Below are 16,053 nucleotides of genomic sequence, written 5' to 3'. Positions count from 1 at the left end.
TCCTTTGGGCTAGTGGGGCACAGGCATAGCTCCTCAGAAAGAGAAGGGGATGTGGGGACATAAAGAGAGACCTGTGGAAGCAGACACACAGAAGATCCTGTGTGGTAGTCTGGAGGCTAGGGACAGAGCATCGATAGGGCTTTGTGTGTGTGTGTGTGTGTGTGTGTGTGTGTGTGTGTGTGTGTGTGTGTGTGTGTGTGTGTGTGTGTGTGTGTGTGTGTGTGTGTGTGTGTGTGTGTGTGTGTGTGTGTGTGTTGGCCCTGGCTGTGAAGACAGGGTGCTGAAAGGAGGGTGTGAGAGCGAGGAGAGCTCCGTGGATAGGGATCTTATGATAGCTGCCCTGCTTTCCACAGGATCCCACTTCACTGGGCTTGGTATTTTCATCGTTTTGGGATTTTAGGAGGATTGCAAATGTTTATCCAAATGTAGACATTACTAAACAACATCAAGAATGTTTACCTTTACACAGCTTCATGTTTCCAAAACAACAGACACATCCTAAACCCTGTCATACTTGATGTGTGTAGAGAGAGCTGTGGTCCCACTAGAACCAGACAAGCCCTGACATTTAGGGGGCGCTTTGGGGGTTCAGGGATTGAGGCTTTATATTGAGGTACTCCAGCACAAACACCTGCAGGATCTTGTTGAGGTTCTCGATGGTGGAGCGGTCCAGGTTCTGCTCGTTGTCATCAAATGTGTGCCACACAGAGGGGAAGGGGGTGGGGATGAGATAAAGGATGTGCACACCTGAGATGAAACCACAATACAAAGTTCATTTGTACACTACAGAACACATCCAAGCCGGTGTCAGACCCAGTGTGTTGTGTGATAGTTTACCTCTGTTGAGGAATGGCATGTGGTCATCCTGCACCGGACCCACAGGCATACCAGGCCAGAAGTAATGTCATTTGGATGGTCCTTCAGCTGGCCAATGTGATGCAAACGACGCTCTGAAAAGAGAGGGAACATTCAAGACAGACGGACAGACGGACGGACGGACGGACGGACGGACGGACGGACGGACAGACAGACAGACAGACAGACAGGCAGAGTTTGTGAGCTCTCACCAATGTTCTGCATTCTGGTGACCAACCGGGCAGTGTTGGGGAACTGGTTGCCAAAGCGAGGGCTAGGGCCTCCAATCAGGTCTAAGAGCACAAACAGGTCATGGAGGAGAGGGAGAAAGAAGGGAAGAAGAAGAGGAGAAGAGGAAGAAATAGGATCCCCTTAGGTCAGTGTGTGAGAGGGTCCACCAGCCAGGTCTCATGGGAAAGTAACTCTCCACAGCCTGGAGATAACTCCCTAAAAGCCCACTGCCTGGAAGCTTTGAGGTTAAGGATGACATCATGTGTTCTTCCGTGTGTTACATTAGCACCATGCCCAATGCATGGCTCCTCTCTAAAACACACACATACCTCACTGCAGGACTATGAGCCTCTCAGAGATAGTCTCCTTTATCTCTCTTCCCTGATAGAAAATGTCTATTTGTTTAAACAACAGTAGTACTATATCTCCATAGCTTGGATATAGCTCGGATACAGAATAACACATCTTACATTTATTTGAGATATTGTTATTGTAGATGACATGATGAAGGTTCAAATATATCCCACGACTCACACCTCCTTAATGGTTGCTTGTCAAGGCTGTAAGATATGTTTATAAATCAAACATATGAGTCTTAAGATAGATTTTAAGATAGCCCGTCCCTGCTGCACTGCAACAAGGTGAATCTTAGGTCCTGATAAGCACTGAATTGGCTGAATTGGCTGAATTTGTGCTTGGGTGTTTAAATATGTGCCTGTAATGCCTGACATACAATGCAGCTCGTTGGTGTCTGTGGCTCCAGGTGGGTGTGCTGTGTTCTCCATCTCCTGAGCTGATGGGAGCCGTACAGGGAGTCTGTAGCGGTCCACTGGAACAGAGCCTCCTCACCATCAAAGAACAATAGCTGGAGAGACAGGTTGGGATTGGATTCCTGAGAGAGAATGAGAGCGAGAGAGTGAGAGAGAGAGTGAAACGGAGAGAAAAAGAAGGGGGGGTGAAAAATATGTATTACACACAGTACTTTGGGAACTACTGGTGTGAACTTTTAACTTTGCTGCCACCTATTGGTTTAAACAAAACACTGCTATATGAAGAAATCAGTATTCATGGTGGCCTTAGGCACTATCTGCACAGTCAGATAAACATGTACCCTGGCCAGGCCATATGGCAGTCCCTGTTACTCGGGACCCATCCCCTCAGACTGAGGTCAGCTGACCCATGGAGAAGGGCAGCAGAGACAGCAATGTGAGGGGGCTCTGTGACTGACTGCTAAGTGAATTCCATCTCTTTTCTTTTCTCAACATCCTGCAATTCTTTGTTGATCTTGGCTACAGCTGCGTAAAAACTTTGAGTGGGTTTTACAAACTTTTCTGATTTAATATTGCTCAGAAAACTATTCTACATTATATAAATTATTCTACAGACTAAAGTGGACATATGAGAAAATTCTCAACCTTTCCCCACCTTTAGAGTCTTTAGCTCGTGGTCCAGAGCCTGTACAAGCTCCAGCATCATGGCACAGGGCACAACTGAGTCCGTGGCACCCAGGAACTCACGCCCATGCAACTGGGGAGGGTAGTACTTGGAGTCATAGTGGCACGCCAGCACCAGACGGCGCTTGGCGGAGGGGTTGAGGGTAGCAATGATGTTGTTGAAAGTTACGGGACCGTAAGGGGTGTGTGACTCAAACGTGTCCTCCTTAACATCCCAGCCTGCCCTCAGAGAACCCAGAGTGCTCTTGATGTGCTATTGGGAGACACACGTTGCACAATTAAATAGACAAAGCATTGGGAAACACTTATCAGACGTCATCCTGGTAACTGACTGATAAAAACGGACTAAAACCCCTCTCCTACATTGATTGACTAGTCTAATCATCTCTATGATGTTATAAGTAGACCACACACAGCCGATTGTTCATGCCATGGGGATACCGACCTCATGCACTGCCAGGCTACCTGTAGAGTTGGGGTACCGTGACACTTGCAGAGGCCTGAGGTCCCTCTGCCACATCTGGTTCAAGTCTGTGTGTGACAAGACCCTGGTGATGTCACTGGAGCTGAGGGTGCTGGGCTTGTGGCCAATCTAGGCAGAAAAGACGAGAGGAGACGAGAGGGACAAGATAAGACAAGAGAATCAGAATTATGGCTGCTTTTCTGATATCCATGAGGATCAGCCTGTGGGTTTCCTTACCAGCTGTTATAGTTGAGAGAAGCCCTGGCAGAGACTCTGTCATTGAAAAAAGGCATCACAAATGCAATAAATCTCCTCATTAATCGCAGTTAATTCAACCAAGGAGGTAGATTAGTTTAAACATTTGACGTTTTAGTAGACGCTCTTATCCAGAGCGACTTACAGGAGCAATTAAACCAGCAACCTTTCGGTTACTGGCCCAACGCTCTTAACCGCTAGGCTTCAACCTTTCACAAAGCTATCAATATAGACATCCATACAGGGAAACTAATACCATTGCTAATCATTACCATCTTGTTCCAATATCTACAGTGTGTAGAAGGAAATATACAGTTTAGAAACTGTGAAAGAACATTGTGCTACAGTTGCAACGTGCAGACCTTCAAAGTAGAAAAGGGAAATCTCCTCTAGTGATACATTCAAATTGAGGAACAGGCAGGAAATACACATGATGCATAGATCATCACGGTCTCTTAATACTGTAGCTTTGTGGGATATCTATCAGTACATGATGTACTGTAGGATTCCAAACTCTCGGTTCATTTGCCATTATGAATTGCTACAATATGTTACTTTGATGTCTGTTGTTTACAACACCTTGCTATATGATCATCTGTATATTCTGTCTGGCTGATGTGCATCAAGACAAGCTACACATCATCCGACAGGGTTACCCAATCATCAAATCAAAGACTATAGTTGGTCCTGTATGGCTCAGTTGATAGAGCATGGCGCTTGCAAAGCCAGGGTTATGAGTTTGATTCCCACGGGGACCAGTATGAAAGAGAAGGTATACACTCACTACTGTAAATTACTTCAATGTAATATAGGAGATAATAAGGGAGAAAACAAACAGGTCCTGAATCTGTCTATAACAAACTCAGCTTAAATATCATTCTGGAAAGACACACATGGACATTAAATAGGGTATTGATCGTATTCCACTGACCCAGATCGTTTTCCTTTGGTCTCTAAGTTCACCTGCCTCTTGTGCAGTGATCATCTGTTGTCCTGGTAACCGGGACTGAGTGCCAGCACAGTGATAAAAAAGATGGTGAATGAGAGAATAACAGCACCCTTCCCCTGTAGCCTACACTGTGCTCTGAAGATCAGTAGCTCTATATTGTTTCAGGGTATAATTGGCATGTGGTGATCTGGCTGAGGAGATGATTATGATTCTCGTGTGGATTCTCTGGGACTTGACCTGAAAGGTCAACATCAATATGAACAGAGCATGGTTTTTCTTCTCTCTCCATTCAGCAGCCTCCATTACATTTACATGTTAGTCATTTAGCAGACACTATTATCCAGAGCGACTTACGGGAGCAATTAGGGTTAAGTGCCTTGCTCAAGAGCACATCAACATATTTTTCACCTAGTCAGCTCAGGGATTCGAACCAGCAACTTTTTGGTTACTGTCCCAACCTCTTAACCGCTAGGCTACCTGCTGCCCTTTACAGAAGGTAATAACACAGTGGGCTAATAACATAGTAACGCATGGGCTATTAACCAACGCAATAGAGTAGTAAACTGGTTATGATCACAGAGACTTAAAACCAATACTGTGGGGATCTTGTATTAGAATATCTATTTCCTAGATATACGCTGCAGTGAATGGGCTCACACCATGGGTCACACATGAGGTTGGTGGCACCTTAATTGGGGAAGACGGGCTCATGGTAATGGCTGCAGGGGAATTGATTCTATGTGTTCGATGCTATTCCATTTGCTCCGTTCCAGACATTATTATGAGCCATCCTCCCCTCAGCAGCCTCCTGTGGTAAAAGGGGTTTGACTTAAGATCTATAAATATCAAGATCTGCAATTGGTGGATCAATGATGATGACTGTGCTGCCATAGCAATGAGACAAAGAGAAGAGAGGATGAACAACATGGGACCTGCATGGCCAAGCGCCTTGCATCACAAAGAAATTACACAACATCTACACTCTTAGAAAATAAGGTGCTATCTAGAACCTAAAATGGTTATTCGGCTGTCTCCATAGGAGAACCCTTTGAATTACCTTTTTGGTTCCAGGTAGAACCCCTTTGGGTTCCATGACGAAACCTGCCACAGAGGGTTCTACATGGAACCCAAAAGGCTTCTACCTGAAACGCAAAAGGCCTCTACCTGGAACCTAAAAGGGTTATCCTATGGGGACAGCCGAAAAACCCTTTAGGAACCCTTTTTTCTAAGAGTTTATTGCAAGTGAACAGCTAATAAAATACCATTTGAGATTAGAGTTGTAAAAACAGACTGTGCTTTATTGTTACTTTGCTAGGATTATACTATTTTACGTAGCTAGGCTACAACCCCACTTTGAAAATAAATGGCTTGCAATATTATGAATTTGTCACGTTCCTGACCTGTTGTCGGTTATTTTTGTATGTGTTTAGTTGGTCAGGGCGTGAGTTGGGGTGGGCATTCTATGGTTTGTGTTTCTATGTTTAGGCCATTGGTAATTAGCCTTATATGGTTCTCAATCAGAGACAGGTGTTTGTCGTTTCCTCTGATTGGGAACCATATAAAGGTAGGGTGTTCACACTGTTTGTTTGTGGGTGGTTGTCTTCCGTGTCTGTATTGTATGTTCGTACCACACGGGACTGTAGCGTTTTGTTTGTAGTCTATTCCTGTTCGTGAGTTCTTCGTGTTATATGTAAGTTCTCTATTTCAGGTCTGTCTTCGTTCGTTTTGTTATTTTGTAATTATTCCAAGTGTTTCGTGTTCGTCTTCGTGGTTGAATAAATTCATTATGTTCTCAAAACCCGCTGCATTTTGGTCTGATCCCTACTCCTCCTCTTCGGACGAAGAGGAGGAGAACAAGCGTTACAGAACCACCCACCACCGAAGGATCAAGCAGCGGGTTAACGGACAGCAGCAGGTGTACAAGGAGGAATGGACATGGGAGGAAATCCTAGACGGAGAAGGACCCTGGGCAGAACCAGAGGAGTGTCGCCGCCCCAAAGCGGAGCTGGAGGCAGCGAAAGCGGAGAGGCGGCGATATGAGGAGGCAGCACGGAAACAAGGCTGGAAGCCCGCAAGTCAAACCCAAAAATTTCTTGGGGGGGGGGGGGGGGGGGGCTCTCGGGGTATATAGTTGGGTCAGTCAGGGGACTTGAGCCAACTCCTCCTGCTTTACATAAGGAGCCGGTGAGGGCGGATTTGGAGGTGAGTAACGCAGAGACAGTAAAGGAGCTAATGGAGAAATTGAAGGAGAAAGATATGAGGGATGTACTGGTTTGGTGCATGAGGCACGGCATCCGTCCGAATGAACGTATTGGTGAGTTAATGTCACTGGGAACAGCTCTCCATACTCGTCCTGAGGTGCGTGCTAGCCGTCTGGTTAAGACAGTGCCTACACCACGCACCAAGCCTCCTGTGCGTCTCCAGAGTCCTGTGCGTCCTGTTACTGCTCCCCGCACTAGCCCTGAGATACGTGTTCCCAGCCCAATACCACCAGTGCTGGCACCACGCACCAAGCCTCCTGTGCGTCTTCAGAGCCCTGGTTCTCCTCCATGCACTCTCCCTGGGGTGCGTGTCTCCAGCCTAGTACCACCAGTGCTGGCACCACGCACCAAGCCTCATGTGCGTCTCCAGAGCCCTGTACGCACTGTTCCTTCTCCCCGTACTCGCCATGATGTGCGTGCCCTCAGCCCGGTACCACCAGTGCCGGTATCAGGCACCAGGCCTATAGTACGCCTTGAGAGTCCAGTGTGCCCTGTTGTTGTTCCCCGCACTAGCCTGAAGGTGCGTGTCCTTAGCCCGGTGCCTCCAGTTCCGGCACCACGCACCAGGCCTACAGTGCGTCTCAGCCGGCCAGAGTCTGCCGTCTGCCCAACGGCGCCTGAACTGCCCGTCTGCCCAACGGCGCCTGAACTGCCCGTCTGCCCAACGGCGCCTGAACTGCCCGTCTGCCCAACGGCGCCTGAACTGCCCGTCTGCCCAACGGCGCCTGAACTGCCCGTCTGCCCAACGGTGCCTGAACTGCCCGTCTGCCCAACGCCGCCTGACCTGTTCGTCTGCAAAGCGCCGCATGAACTGCCCGTCTGTACTGAGCCTGCAAAGCCGCCCGTCTGTACTGAGCCTGCAAAGCCGCCCGTCTGCCATGAGCCTTCAGAGCCGCCCGTCTGCCATGAGCCTTCAGAGCCGTCCGCCAGACAGGAGCCGCTAGAGCCTTCCGCCAGACAGGATCAGCCAGAGCCTTCCGCCAGACAGGATCAGCCAGAGCCTTCCGCCAGACAGGATCAGCCAGAGCCTTCCGCCAGACAGGATCAGCCAGAGCCTTCCGCCAGACAGGATCAGCCAGAGCCTTCCGCCAGACAGGATCAGCCAGATCCGTCAGCCAGCCATGAGCAGCCAGATCCGTCAGCCAGCCATGAGCAGCCAGATCCGTCAGCCAGCCATGAGCAGCCAGATCCGTCAGCCAGCCATGAGCAGCCAGATCCGTCAGCCAGCCATGAGCAGCCAGATCCGTCAGCCAGCCATGAGCAGCCAGATCCGTCAGCCAGCCATGAGCAGCCCGATCCGTCAGCCAGCCATGAGCAGCCCGATCCGTCAGCCAGCCATGAGCAGCCCGATCCGTCAGCCAGCCATGAGCAGCCCGATCCGTCAGCCAGCCATGAGCAGCAAGATCCGTCAGCCAGCCATGAGCAGCAAGAGCCCGCCGGCCAGGATCCGCCAGAGCCCGCCGGCCAGGATCCGCCAGAGTCGCCTTCCAGTCATGAGTCGCCTTCCAGTCATGAGTCGCCTTCCAGTCATGAGTCGCCTTCCAGTCATGAGTCGCCTTCCAGTCATGAGTCGCCCTCCAGTCATGAGTCGCCCTCCAGTCATGAGTCGCCCTCCAGTCATGAGTCGCCCTCCAGTCATGAGTCGCCCTCCAGTCATGAGTCGCCCTCCAGTCATGAGTCGCCCTCCAGTCATGAGTCGCCCTCCAGTCATGAGTCGCCCTCCAGTCATGAGTCGCCCTCCAGTCATGAGCCGCCCTCCAGTCATGAGCCGCCCTCCAGTCATGAGCCGCCCTCCAGTCATGAGCTGCCCTCCAGTCATGAGCTGCCCTCCAGTCATGAGCTGCCCCTCTGTCCTGAGCTGCCCCTCTGTCCTGAGCTGCCCCTCTGTCCTGAGCTGCCCCTCTGTCCTGAGCTGCCCCTCTGTCCTGAGCTGCCCCTCTGTCCTGAGCTGCCCCTCTGTCCTGAGCTGCCCCTCTGTCCTGAGCTGCCCCTCTGTCCTGAGCTACCTCTCTGTCCTGAGCTATCTAGGGGGGACCGGTGTGAAGGTTCCTAGACCAGGGTTGGGGGCGAGGATCGCCACTCGGAGGACGCTAAGGAGGGGGACAAAGACAATGATGGAGTGGTGTCCTCGTCCTGCGCCGGAGCCGCCACCGCGGACAGATGCCCACCCAGACCCTCCCCTTGAGTTTTAGGGGTGCGCCCGGAGTTCGCACCTTGAGGGGGGGGTTCTGTCATGTTCCTGACCTGTTGTCGGTTATTTTTGTATGTGTTTAGTTGGTCAGGGCGTGAGTTGGGGTGGGCATTCTATGTTTTGTGTTTCTATGTTTAGGCCATTGGTAATTAGCCTTATATGGTTCTCAATCAGAGACAGGTGTTTGTCGTTTCCTCTGATTGGGAACCATATAAAGGTAGGGTGTTCACACTGTTTGTTTGTGGGTGGTTGTCTTCCGTGTCTGTATTGTATGTTCGTACCACACGGGACTGTAGCGTTTTGTTTGTAGTCTATTCCTGTTCGTGAGTTCTTCGTGTTATATGTAAGTTCTCTATTTCAGGTCTGTCTTCGTTCGTTTTGTTATTTTGTAATTATTCCAAGTGTTTCGTGTTCGTCTTCGTGGTTGAATAAATTCATTATGTTCTCAAAACCCGCTGCATTTTGGTCTGATCCCTACTCCTCCTCTTCGGACGAAGAGGAGGAGAACAAGCGTTACAGAATTATAAATATGAAATGTCAATATGTGTAAAATATTCTAGATACTGCCTGTGTGTTTATCTCATTGCTCATCTATCTATTCATTGCATTTTTCCCCTTGGGAATTTTGCCCAGGCAGCCCAGCAATCTTGTTACAATAGAAAAATAACATTTTTTATTAATTTAAGCTATAACAATCACACATGCAATAGAAAACGGTAATCTAGAAAATGAAAACTGGTAACTTAAAAAAAAAAAAAAAAGCAACAAGAACATGCTCACATAATCATTGAACAATATAATGTAGTGTTTTTATAGCCTGCCTTCTCTTGTGTCCATGGGATGTGTGCCTTCTGTCCATTGATATTATCAACAAATGTTGCACAAATTCCTACTACATAAAACAAATGCATAAACGGACTGGGGCGACGTTCAACCATCGCCGCGGTTTCTCTCACTGAACATTCCCGAGGCTCTCCTCCGTGTAATCTACAGTGCGTCACTCTTTTTATTTATCCCAAGGGGCCAGAGAGAGCAGATGGTCTATTTATGAATTATTGGTTTGTAAAATGTTCCCTTTGGTTTAATGTTAGATTTTTTTAATGAAGGCTTCAATTCAATTTATGATTTTACTGATTATAACATTTGAACAAAGCTTGCATCTCTAAATGTATCTGCATTTTAGGTATGGCAATCATGTAATAAAAGTAAACTAATGTCAGTAAAAATGTAAGTATAGCCTTTCAAAGTGATTTCAAAACTTACATTTCCCATTTTTAAATTACCTTAGCGGCTTATAGACCTACTAGTAAAGTAATCAAACTGTGGGAACGAAACTGCGCAGTGACAGCAGCGCATGTAGTGCCTTGATCAACCCGCTAGATTCAACCTGGCGCTGGAACGCACCTCCAATTGGCACGTGGTCACGTGGGCCTCTTCTGTAGACCAGGAAGTACCGAGTGCTACAAATCCCCACAAACATCACTGAAACTGTAACAGCCAGCAACGTTGTGACAGTTTTCTATATCGCACGTGTTTTCTATTGTATTGTAACAATGACGGAAGAGGTTTCCTGCTTGAAGGCACGGCTTAAGGAGAAAGAAAAAGAGATAGTTGCATTGAAGAATAAACTGGCATTAGAAAAGGTAGGCCTATGACTCTTTTTAGCCTTTACATTGAATATCAAGAGGTAGCTGTAGCCTCGTGCTTGCAGTGGCTGTTTAGCAGCAGCGCACGTTATAATGTAGCTATATGATTCAGAGTTTGAGCAACGATGCTTTGGTATGAGCAGTGAGGAAGACCTCTTTAGTTTTGAGTCAACAAGAGGAGATTTGGATGGATAGATTCGCGAGGCTAACTAGCCTACAAATCAATTGACTTTATATCCCTTGACATGTTATATTTGGTTATTGTCTAAAATAATAACAACTTTAACGTATTCTGAACCACCACCATTTCTCCACTGAAATCAGAACCGTTTGATAGATCTGCAGCTGCAGGAGAAAGTGACAACACTTCCACCTCTGAAACTCAAGGCAGCCCTGTCCAATGAAGACATCATGCGCTACAGCAGACAGCTTATACTGCCAGAGTTTGGTGTACAAGGTAATAATGGCAGCTTTCACCCAATCTCTGATTGAGTTAAACACTATTGAACCCATCATTTGATCTCTGCAGGTCAGCTAAACCTCTCCCAAACATCAGTGCTGGTTGTGGGGTGTGGAGGACTAGGCTGTCCCCTGGCACAGTATCTAGCTGCAGCAGGAATCGGTAGGTAACAATGTGGGGAAAGAGAATTTCAGTAAGTTATACCCTCAGTAATGGTCAATGATTCATATGCTGTACATCCAAATAGATGAACCACTCCCTTGAATCAATACAAATCAATAAAGCATTTGAGGATGGCATAACTTCACAAAGTATTAGGTAGGCCTACTACATGTAATAGACCTGTGAACCTTTAGGGATATGCAATACTTATGTGTGTGTACACTGTTATAACGTGTCCATCCCTCTATAACCCCAGGGCGTGTGGGTCTTCTGGACTATGACGAGGTGGAACTGAGTAACCTGCACAGACAGGTGCTCCATGGAGAAGACAGCCAGGGCCAGGCCAAGGCCCAGTCTGCTGCCCATGCTGTCAGAAGGTACAGGAGGCTACTGGGGCCTGCACAGGCTGATATATGGACTGTAATCATGCCAGTCACTGGCATGTAGGCCTACCATAAGTTGGTGCATTCACTGCCATCTCACTACATTGTCACAGGTTGTATTACACTGTTGTTTTGACTGTCCACGAATACTGAACTATCTTTCTCTGTTTATTTATTTTCGAAAGCACTTATTCTGGTCTTTCACTCACTGATGCTGCAGTACTGTGATGAATTTCCACAGCATAGCTATAGCCACTTGGTGGTGCCATTTACTCAAACAGCAATAGCTTGCTTTCAGATAACTGTATAGATATAGTCACCACTCTTATTTGTTAGTGTACATACAGTACATTAATGGCATTGCAATTGAATGTTAAAGTCCTGCTCTCGTTTTCACCTCATTTAACATCTGATTTACTTAAAAGGCACATCTCAATAAGTGATCCAGATGTCTCATGACATGGCAGAAGTGGGGGTATTCATACGTGGGAAATCCTTTTTTCAACAGGAAAAGTAAAACAAATCACTGGTCTTTAAGGTTTTGGCATTCAGAGAAAAAGAGAATTAGCGAGCCTATATTTTGTGCAGTAATTCTTGCTCTCCAAAATAAGTATGAGGGGTTGAATGTGAATGGCCTTGTCTGTCCTTTTTATGTGTCTACAGGCTGAACTCCACAGTAGAATGCATTCCCTACCACCTCCAGCTGTCTCCAGAAAATGCCTTACAGCTCATCCAACAGTATCCACCCTCTCAGTCTTGTGCCTTCTATTATCTTCCAGGGGGTAAAGAAGAGGTTTTACTGTTTGTCATAAAGGATTTCCATGTCATCAAACCCAAGAGTCAAACATTTACCATAACACTGACTTTTTGAGGGAAGAAAATCACTGCATTTTTACTCCTTGACATTATCCACCTCATGTACGACATTGTGGCTGACTGTTCGGACAACGTTCCCACCCGGTATCTGGTGAATGATGCCTGTGTCCTCAGTGGCAAGCCCCTAGTATCTGCCAGTGCCCTGAAAATGGAGGGCCAGGTAAGGATGTAGTTACATTTTAGTCTCTATATTTAAGTCCCCACATGCTAACTGGATTTACATCAATGTCTGACAAATGACTGACTAGTAAATGGAATATATTTATTGGTTCTCCTTTGTGCAAAGTAACCCCTCTTGTCTGTGTCTAGCTGACAGTGTATAACTACCGTGGAGGCCCCTGCTACAGGTGCCTGTACCCAAAGCCTCCACCCCCAGAGATGGTGACCAACTGTTCTGACGGAGGGATCTTAGGAGTAGGTGAGTCCTCTTCTAATTTGTGTCTTCACTGTTAGGTAGAGAGAGGAATTGATTGTTGATGTTTCACTCTTTTTTTCCCTCAGTGCCAGGGATCATGGGATGCTTCCAAGCGTTGGAGGTCCTGAAGATCGCCTCAGGACAGGGCTGTATCCTTCCCAGTGAAAGCTCCCTGACTCACTCCACTGCCCCACTGCTTAGCTACTGTACAATGAAACAACACTTTCTGCGTAGTCATGGTGCTGACTAGATGAACTAAAGCCTGAATGAGTTAGTGTAGCATGGGAAGGAAGGGGTGTTTTTCTTCATGCCCATCTGATAACACGTGACTAAAAGAGGAAATTCTGTCAAATTTCAGGACCTTTGAGGTTTGTTTCTGAATATACAAAGAACATTGTGATGTTTGTCAAGTCAGACAGGAGCCTTTTCCTTGACCGAGTGTGACAGCTTCCTGTGGCCAACAGCTGTTGATGTTTGACGCCCAGGATGCCAAGTTCCGGTCCATCAGGCTGCGGTCCAAGCAGGCCAGCTGTGCTGTGTGTGGAGAGAACCCCACTGTCACACACCTTGTGGACTATGAGAAGTTCTGTGGGTCTGCTGCCACAGATAAGGTCAGGGGTCACTGAGAAGAGGGCCAAGTGGGCAAACATCTTGCATATTGAGTTGCAATTTAATACAGTTCAAGGGGTTAAGTTACCATTTTAAAGTAAGAGGAGGTGGTATGTCCCAATCTAAAATGACCAGAGTGAGTGTCATCACTACACCTTTGACGGCTTAGAACTACACGTAGCACATGGAATGTTGTGCCAGGAAAATGTGTTAATTATCCATCATTTAGATACATAGCAGAGATATGCACTGTATGTCAAAAGGAGTTTTCTGTACTTAGCTCAACTAAAAAAAATATTTTCCATCAATTATAGGACCATTTTAGTTTCAATGTTTGCTTTGAATATTTACCTAATATTTTCTGGGTTTTCTTTCAGTGTCGAAGACTAAACCTTCTCTCCAAAGACCAGAGGGTAACAGTGCAGGTAGAGTATAGTTGATTACTTTCTGTTTTATAATTATGATTACACTTGATTTTCTGTGATTCGTGTGCATTCATAAACCCAGATTAAATCTAAAAGCTGACCCAACCCTAAATGGGAAATGACTAAAACTCGAATGTACGTTTTTCTACGGAAAATAACAATGTATTTGTTTGTTGGCACTGACAGAAATGGTGGTGGTTTAGGAGTTGTTTGGGGTTCTGCTAAATTACAGTTTTCAAAAGAATTGAGCCATTAAGATGAAGATCATGATTGATTAGGCCTAAAATAGAGATTATTTAAGGCATGGAGTCGGAAACAGTTTTATTTCCTATAATTGAAATAATGTGACAAAGTTAAACTTACTCCACCCTACTCCACTCAAAGAAGGCAGCCAGTTGTGTCATGCATATCTTTGTGTCATCTCACAAAATACCAGCAACTTTAATTCAGATGTGGCAGACCTTTTAAACACTACACTGTCTAACAAAGTGAGCGTTGTAGGTGACCACTGACAACCATTGTAATTTCTCTTTTCTATTGCCAGGAGTATAAATCTATAGTGGACAACACAGCTGCTCATCTCCTGCTGGATGTTCGCCCTCTAGTGGAGGTGGATATATGTCACCTTCCCACCTCCCTCAGTATCTTTATGCTGGCTGAATGCCCTCCTGTCATTGTACTCCACTAGCTATATAGTTACCATTTTCAAGATATGGAGTTAGTGAGGAGGATATAAATACTGCTATTAATGACGTCAGTCATCCCTGTGCTTTCATAAGTGTTCTGAGCTGCGTTAATTAATTGTACTCAATTCAATGGTAAAATGTTTAATTTCCTTATATCATTGCTAGACATTCCTCTATCCAGTTTAGAGGACAGGAAAAGTGAACATATCCGAGTGCTGAAGGAGAGAATTGGCAGAGTGAAAGAGCAGATGTCGAATGAATCCCAGGTCCCAGGTAATATGACTGACAATAAGTCTTCATCTAGCTACACAGGTCACAACACACAGTGGCTCTTCAGTAGCTAGCTAGGTGTATGGAGCAGCCCCATATTCACTGAACAAAAAAGGGGTAAGTTGAGTGCTAATTAAGTCTGTGTAGACTTGTCCTGTGAGAGTATTCACCTATTTTGGACAGCCAATGATGGGAGGTGGAGTTGCTAGGTAATTATTTTTCCAACACAAAAATATACCGTCATCGTGAACAGCTGGCCTCTTTTTATTGAATAGTCATCATGGTCTTTTTTTCTGCAGTGTATTTCAAGCAAGCCTGTGTATATTTTGTTATTATCTATTTTAATTGGTAATTCTGGGAACGACAGTGTAAACAGTCAACACAGACCTTTAGTTGAACTAGTACACCTGACACCCTTGAAAGTTTCAAATCGATTCAGGTTTCAAGAGTGAAAGAAGGGACCTGAGTTTACAAGTCATATGTCCATAACACATCCAATAGTGAATTAGAATACCATCCCATAACTCTGCTTCTAGCTGAGCATCATACAAGGAATATTTCTTGCCCATTTTATATATTCAACTCACCTAGTCTCACGTAGTCAACCAGACGTGGTAATCTTGTGAGATGCCAGGAAATTGAAGCTACCCATCAATTTGATCTGTTTGTGTTTCCATACTGCAGTATATGTGATCTGTAAGCTGGGTAATGACTCCCAGAAGGCAGTTCAGGTCTTGGAGAAGATGTCAGGCTCTGAAGTGGACTTTGTCACTGTTAAAGACATCTGTGGAGGGCTGATGGCCTGGGCCCAGAAGATAGACCCCTCTTTCCCACAGTATTGACTCAACGTCACAGGTTCTGCACTGTGGATTCATGACTTTGTTAATAAACATGTTCATAAATGTCATCATAGCGACCATTTTTCTACCTTGTTTTATGTATGCTGGTTGCATTGGACATGGCAAATATGACTGACAGATTAAATTGCAGTTACATCTTAAAGGTGAAAAGTGAAAGAAATAGTCACATATCTGCTGTTCATGTTTTCTGGATTGTATTATATATATATATATATATATATAATATATATATATATAATAAAACCTTGTTCCAGATTGTAGAATTTGTATAACCCCAATTCATTGTGAAGGGGATGCAGGGTAGTGTGTGTGTGTGTATATATGTTACTTCATTATGAATTTTTAGTTATTCGGGAACATTGATAAAAGTTAACGAATGTGTTATTGTGGAGTTATTACACATCTATTGTCACTTTCTGACCTTAGTTCTTTTGTATTTTCTTTGTTTTAGTATGGTCAGGGTGTGAGTTGGGTGGGTTATCTATGTTTTGTGTTTCTATGTGGGGTTTTTCGTTTGGCCTGATATGGTTCTCAATCAGAGGCAGGTGTTAGTCATTGTCTCTGATTGGGAACCATATTTAGGTAGCCTGTTTTCTGTTGTG

General features: G+C 45.7%; 1 protein-coding gene and 1 pseudogene across 1 annotated transcript; one reads left to right on the top strand and one right to left on the bottom strand.

The window, feature by feature from the left end:
* Positions 1–220: 220 nt before the first annotated feature.
* LOC120059981 lies at positions 221–7,276 on the bottom strand (annotated as a pseudogene).
* A 2,838-nt stretch (positions 7,277–10,114) lies between these two features.
* On the top strand, positions 10,115–15,961 carry LOC120060287 (adenylyltransferase and sulfurtransferase MOCS3-like). Its single transcript, XM_039009474.1, has 13 exons — positions 10,115–10,302; positions 10,630–10,762; positions 10,835–10,927; positions 11,184–11,304; positions 11,974–12,048; positions 12,229–12,346; positions 12,496–12,604; positions 12,688–12,750; positions 13,049–13,212; positions 13,588–13,635; positions 14,180–14,276; positions 14,487–14,594; positions 15,276–15,961. Exons 1-13 carry the CDS (start codon positions 10,213–10,215, stop codon positions 15,431–15,433), a joined length of 1,377 nt encoding a protein of 458 aa, XP_038865402.1. The 5' UTR covers positions 10,115–10,212; the 3' UTR covers positions 15,434–15,961.
* Positions 15,962–16,053: the final 92 nt, after the last annotated feature.

This window comes from Salvelinus namaycush, chromosome 15 (genome assembly GCF_016432855.1).
Source record: "Salvelinus namaycush isolate Seneca chromosome 15, SaNama_1.0, whole genome shotgun sequence".
Taxonomy (NCBI): domain Eukaryota; kingdom Metazoa; phylum Chordata; class Actinopteri; order Salmoniformes; family Salmonidae; genus Salvelinus; species Salvelinus namaycush.
This window is presented reverse-complemented; position numbering and strand designations above follow the sequence as displayed.

Bases quoted from the DNA above. Each gene is read 5' to 3' on its own strand.
- LOC120060287 (XM_039009474.1), top strand. From the start codon at position 10,213: ATGACGGAAGAGGTTTCCTGCTTGAAGGCACGGCTTAAGGAGAAAGAA. The intron at 12,049-12,228 runs GTATCCACCCTC...TATCCACCTCAT, and splicing joins GCCTTACAGCTCATCCAACA to GTACGACATTGTGGCTGACT. The intron at 12,751-13,048 runs GTATCCTTCCCA...CGAGTGTGACAG, and splicing joins GATCGCCTCAGGACAGGGCT to CTTCCTGTGGCCAACAGCTG.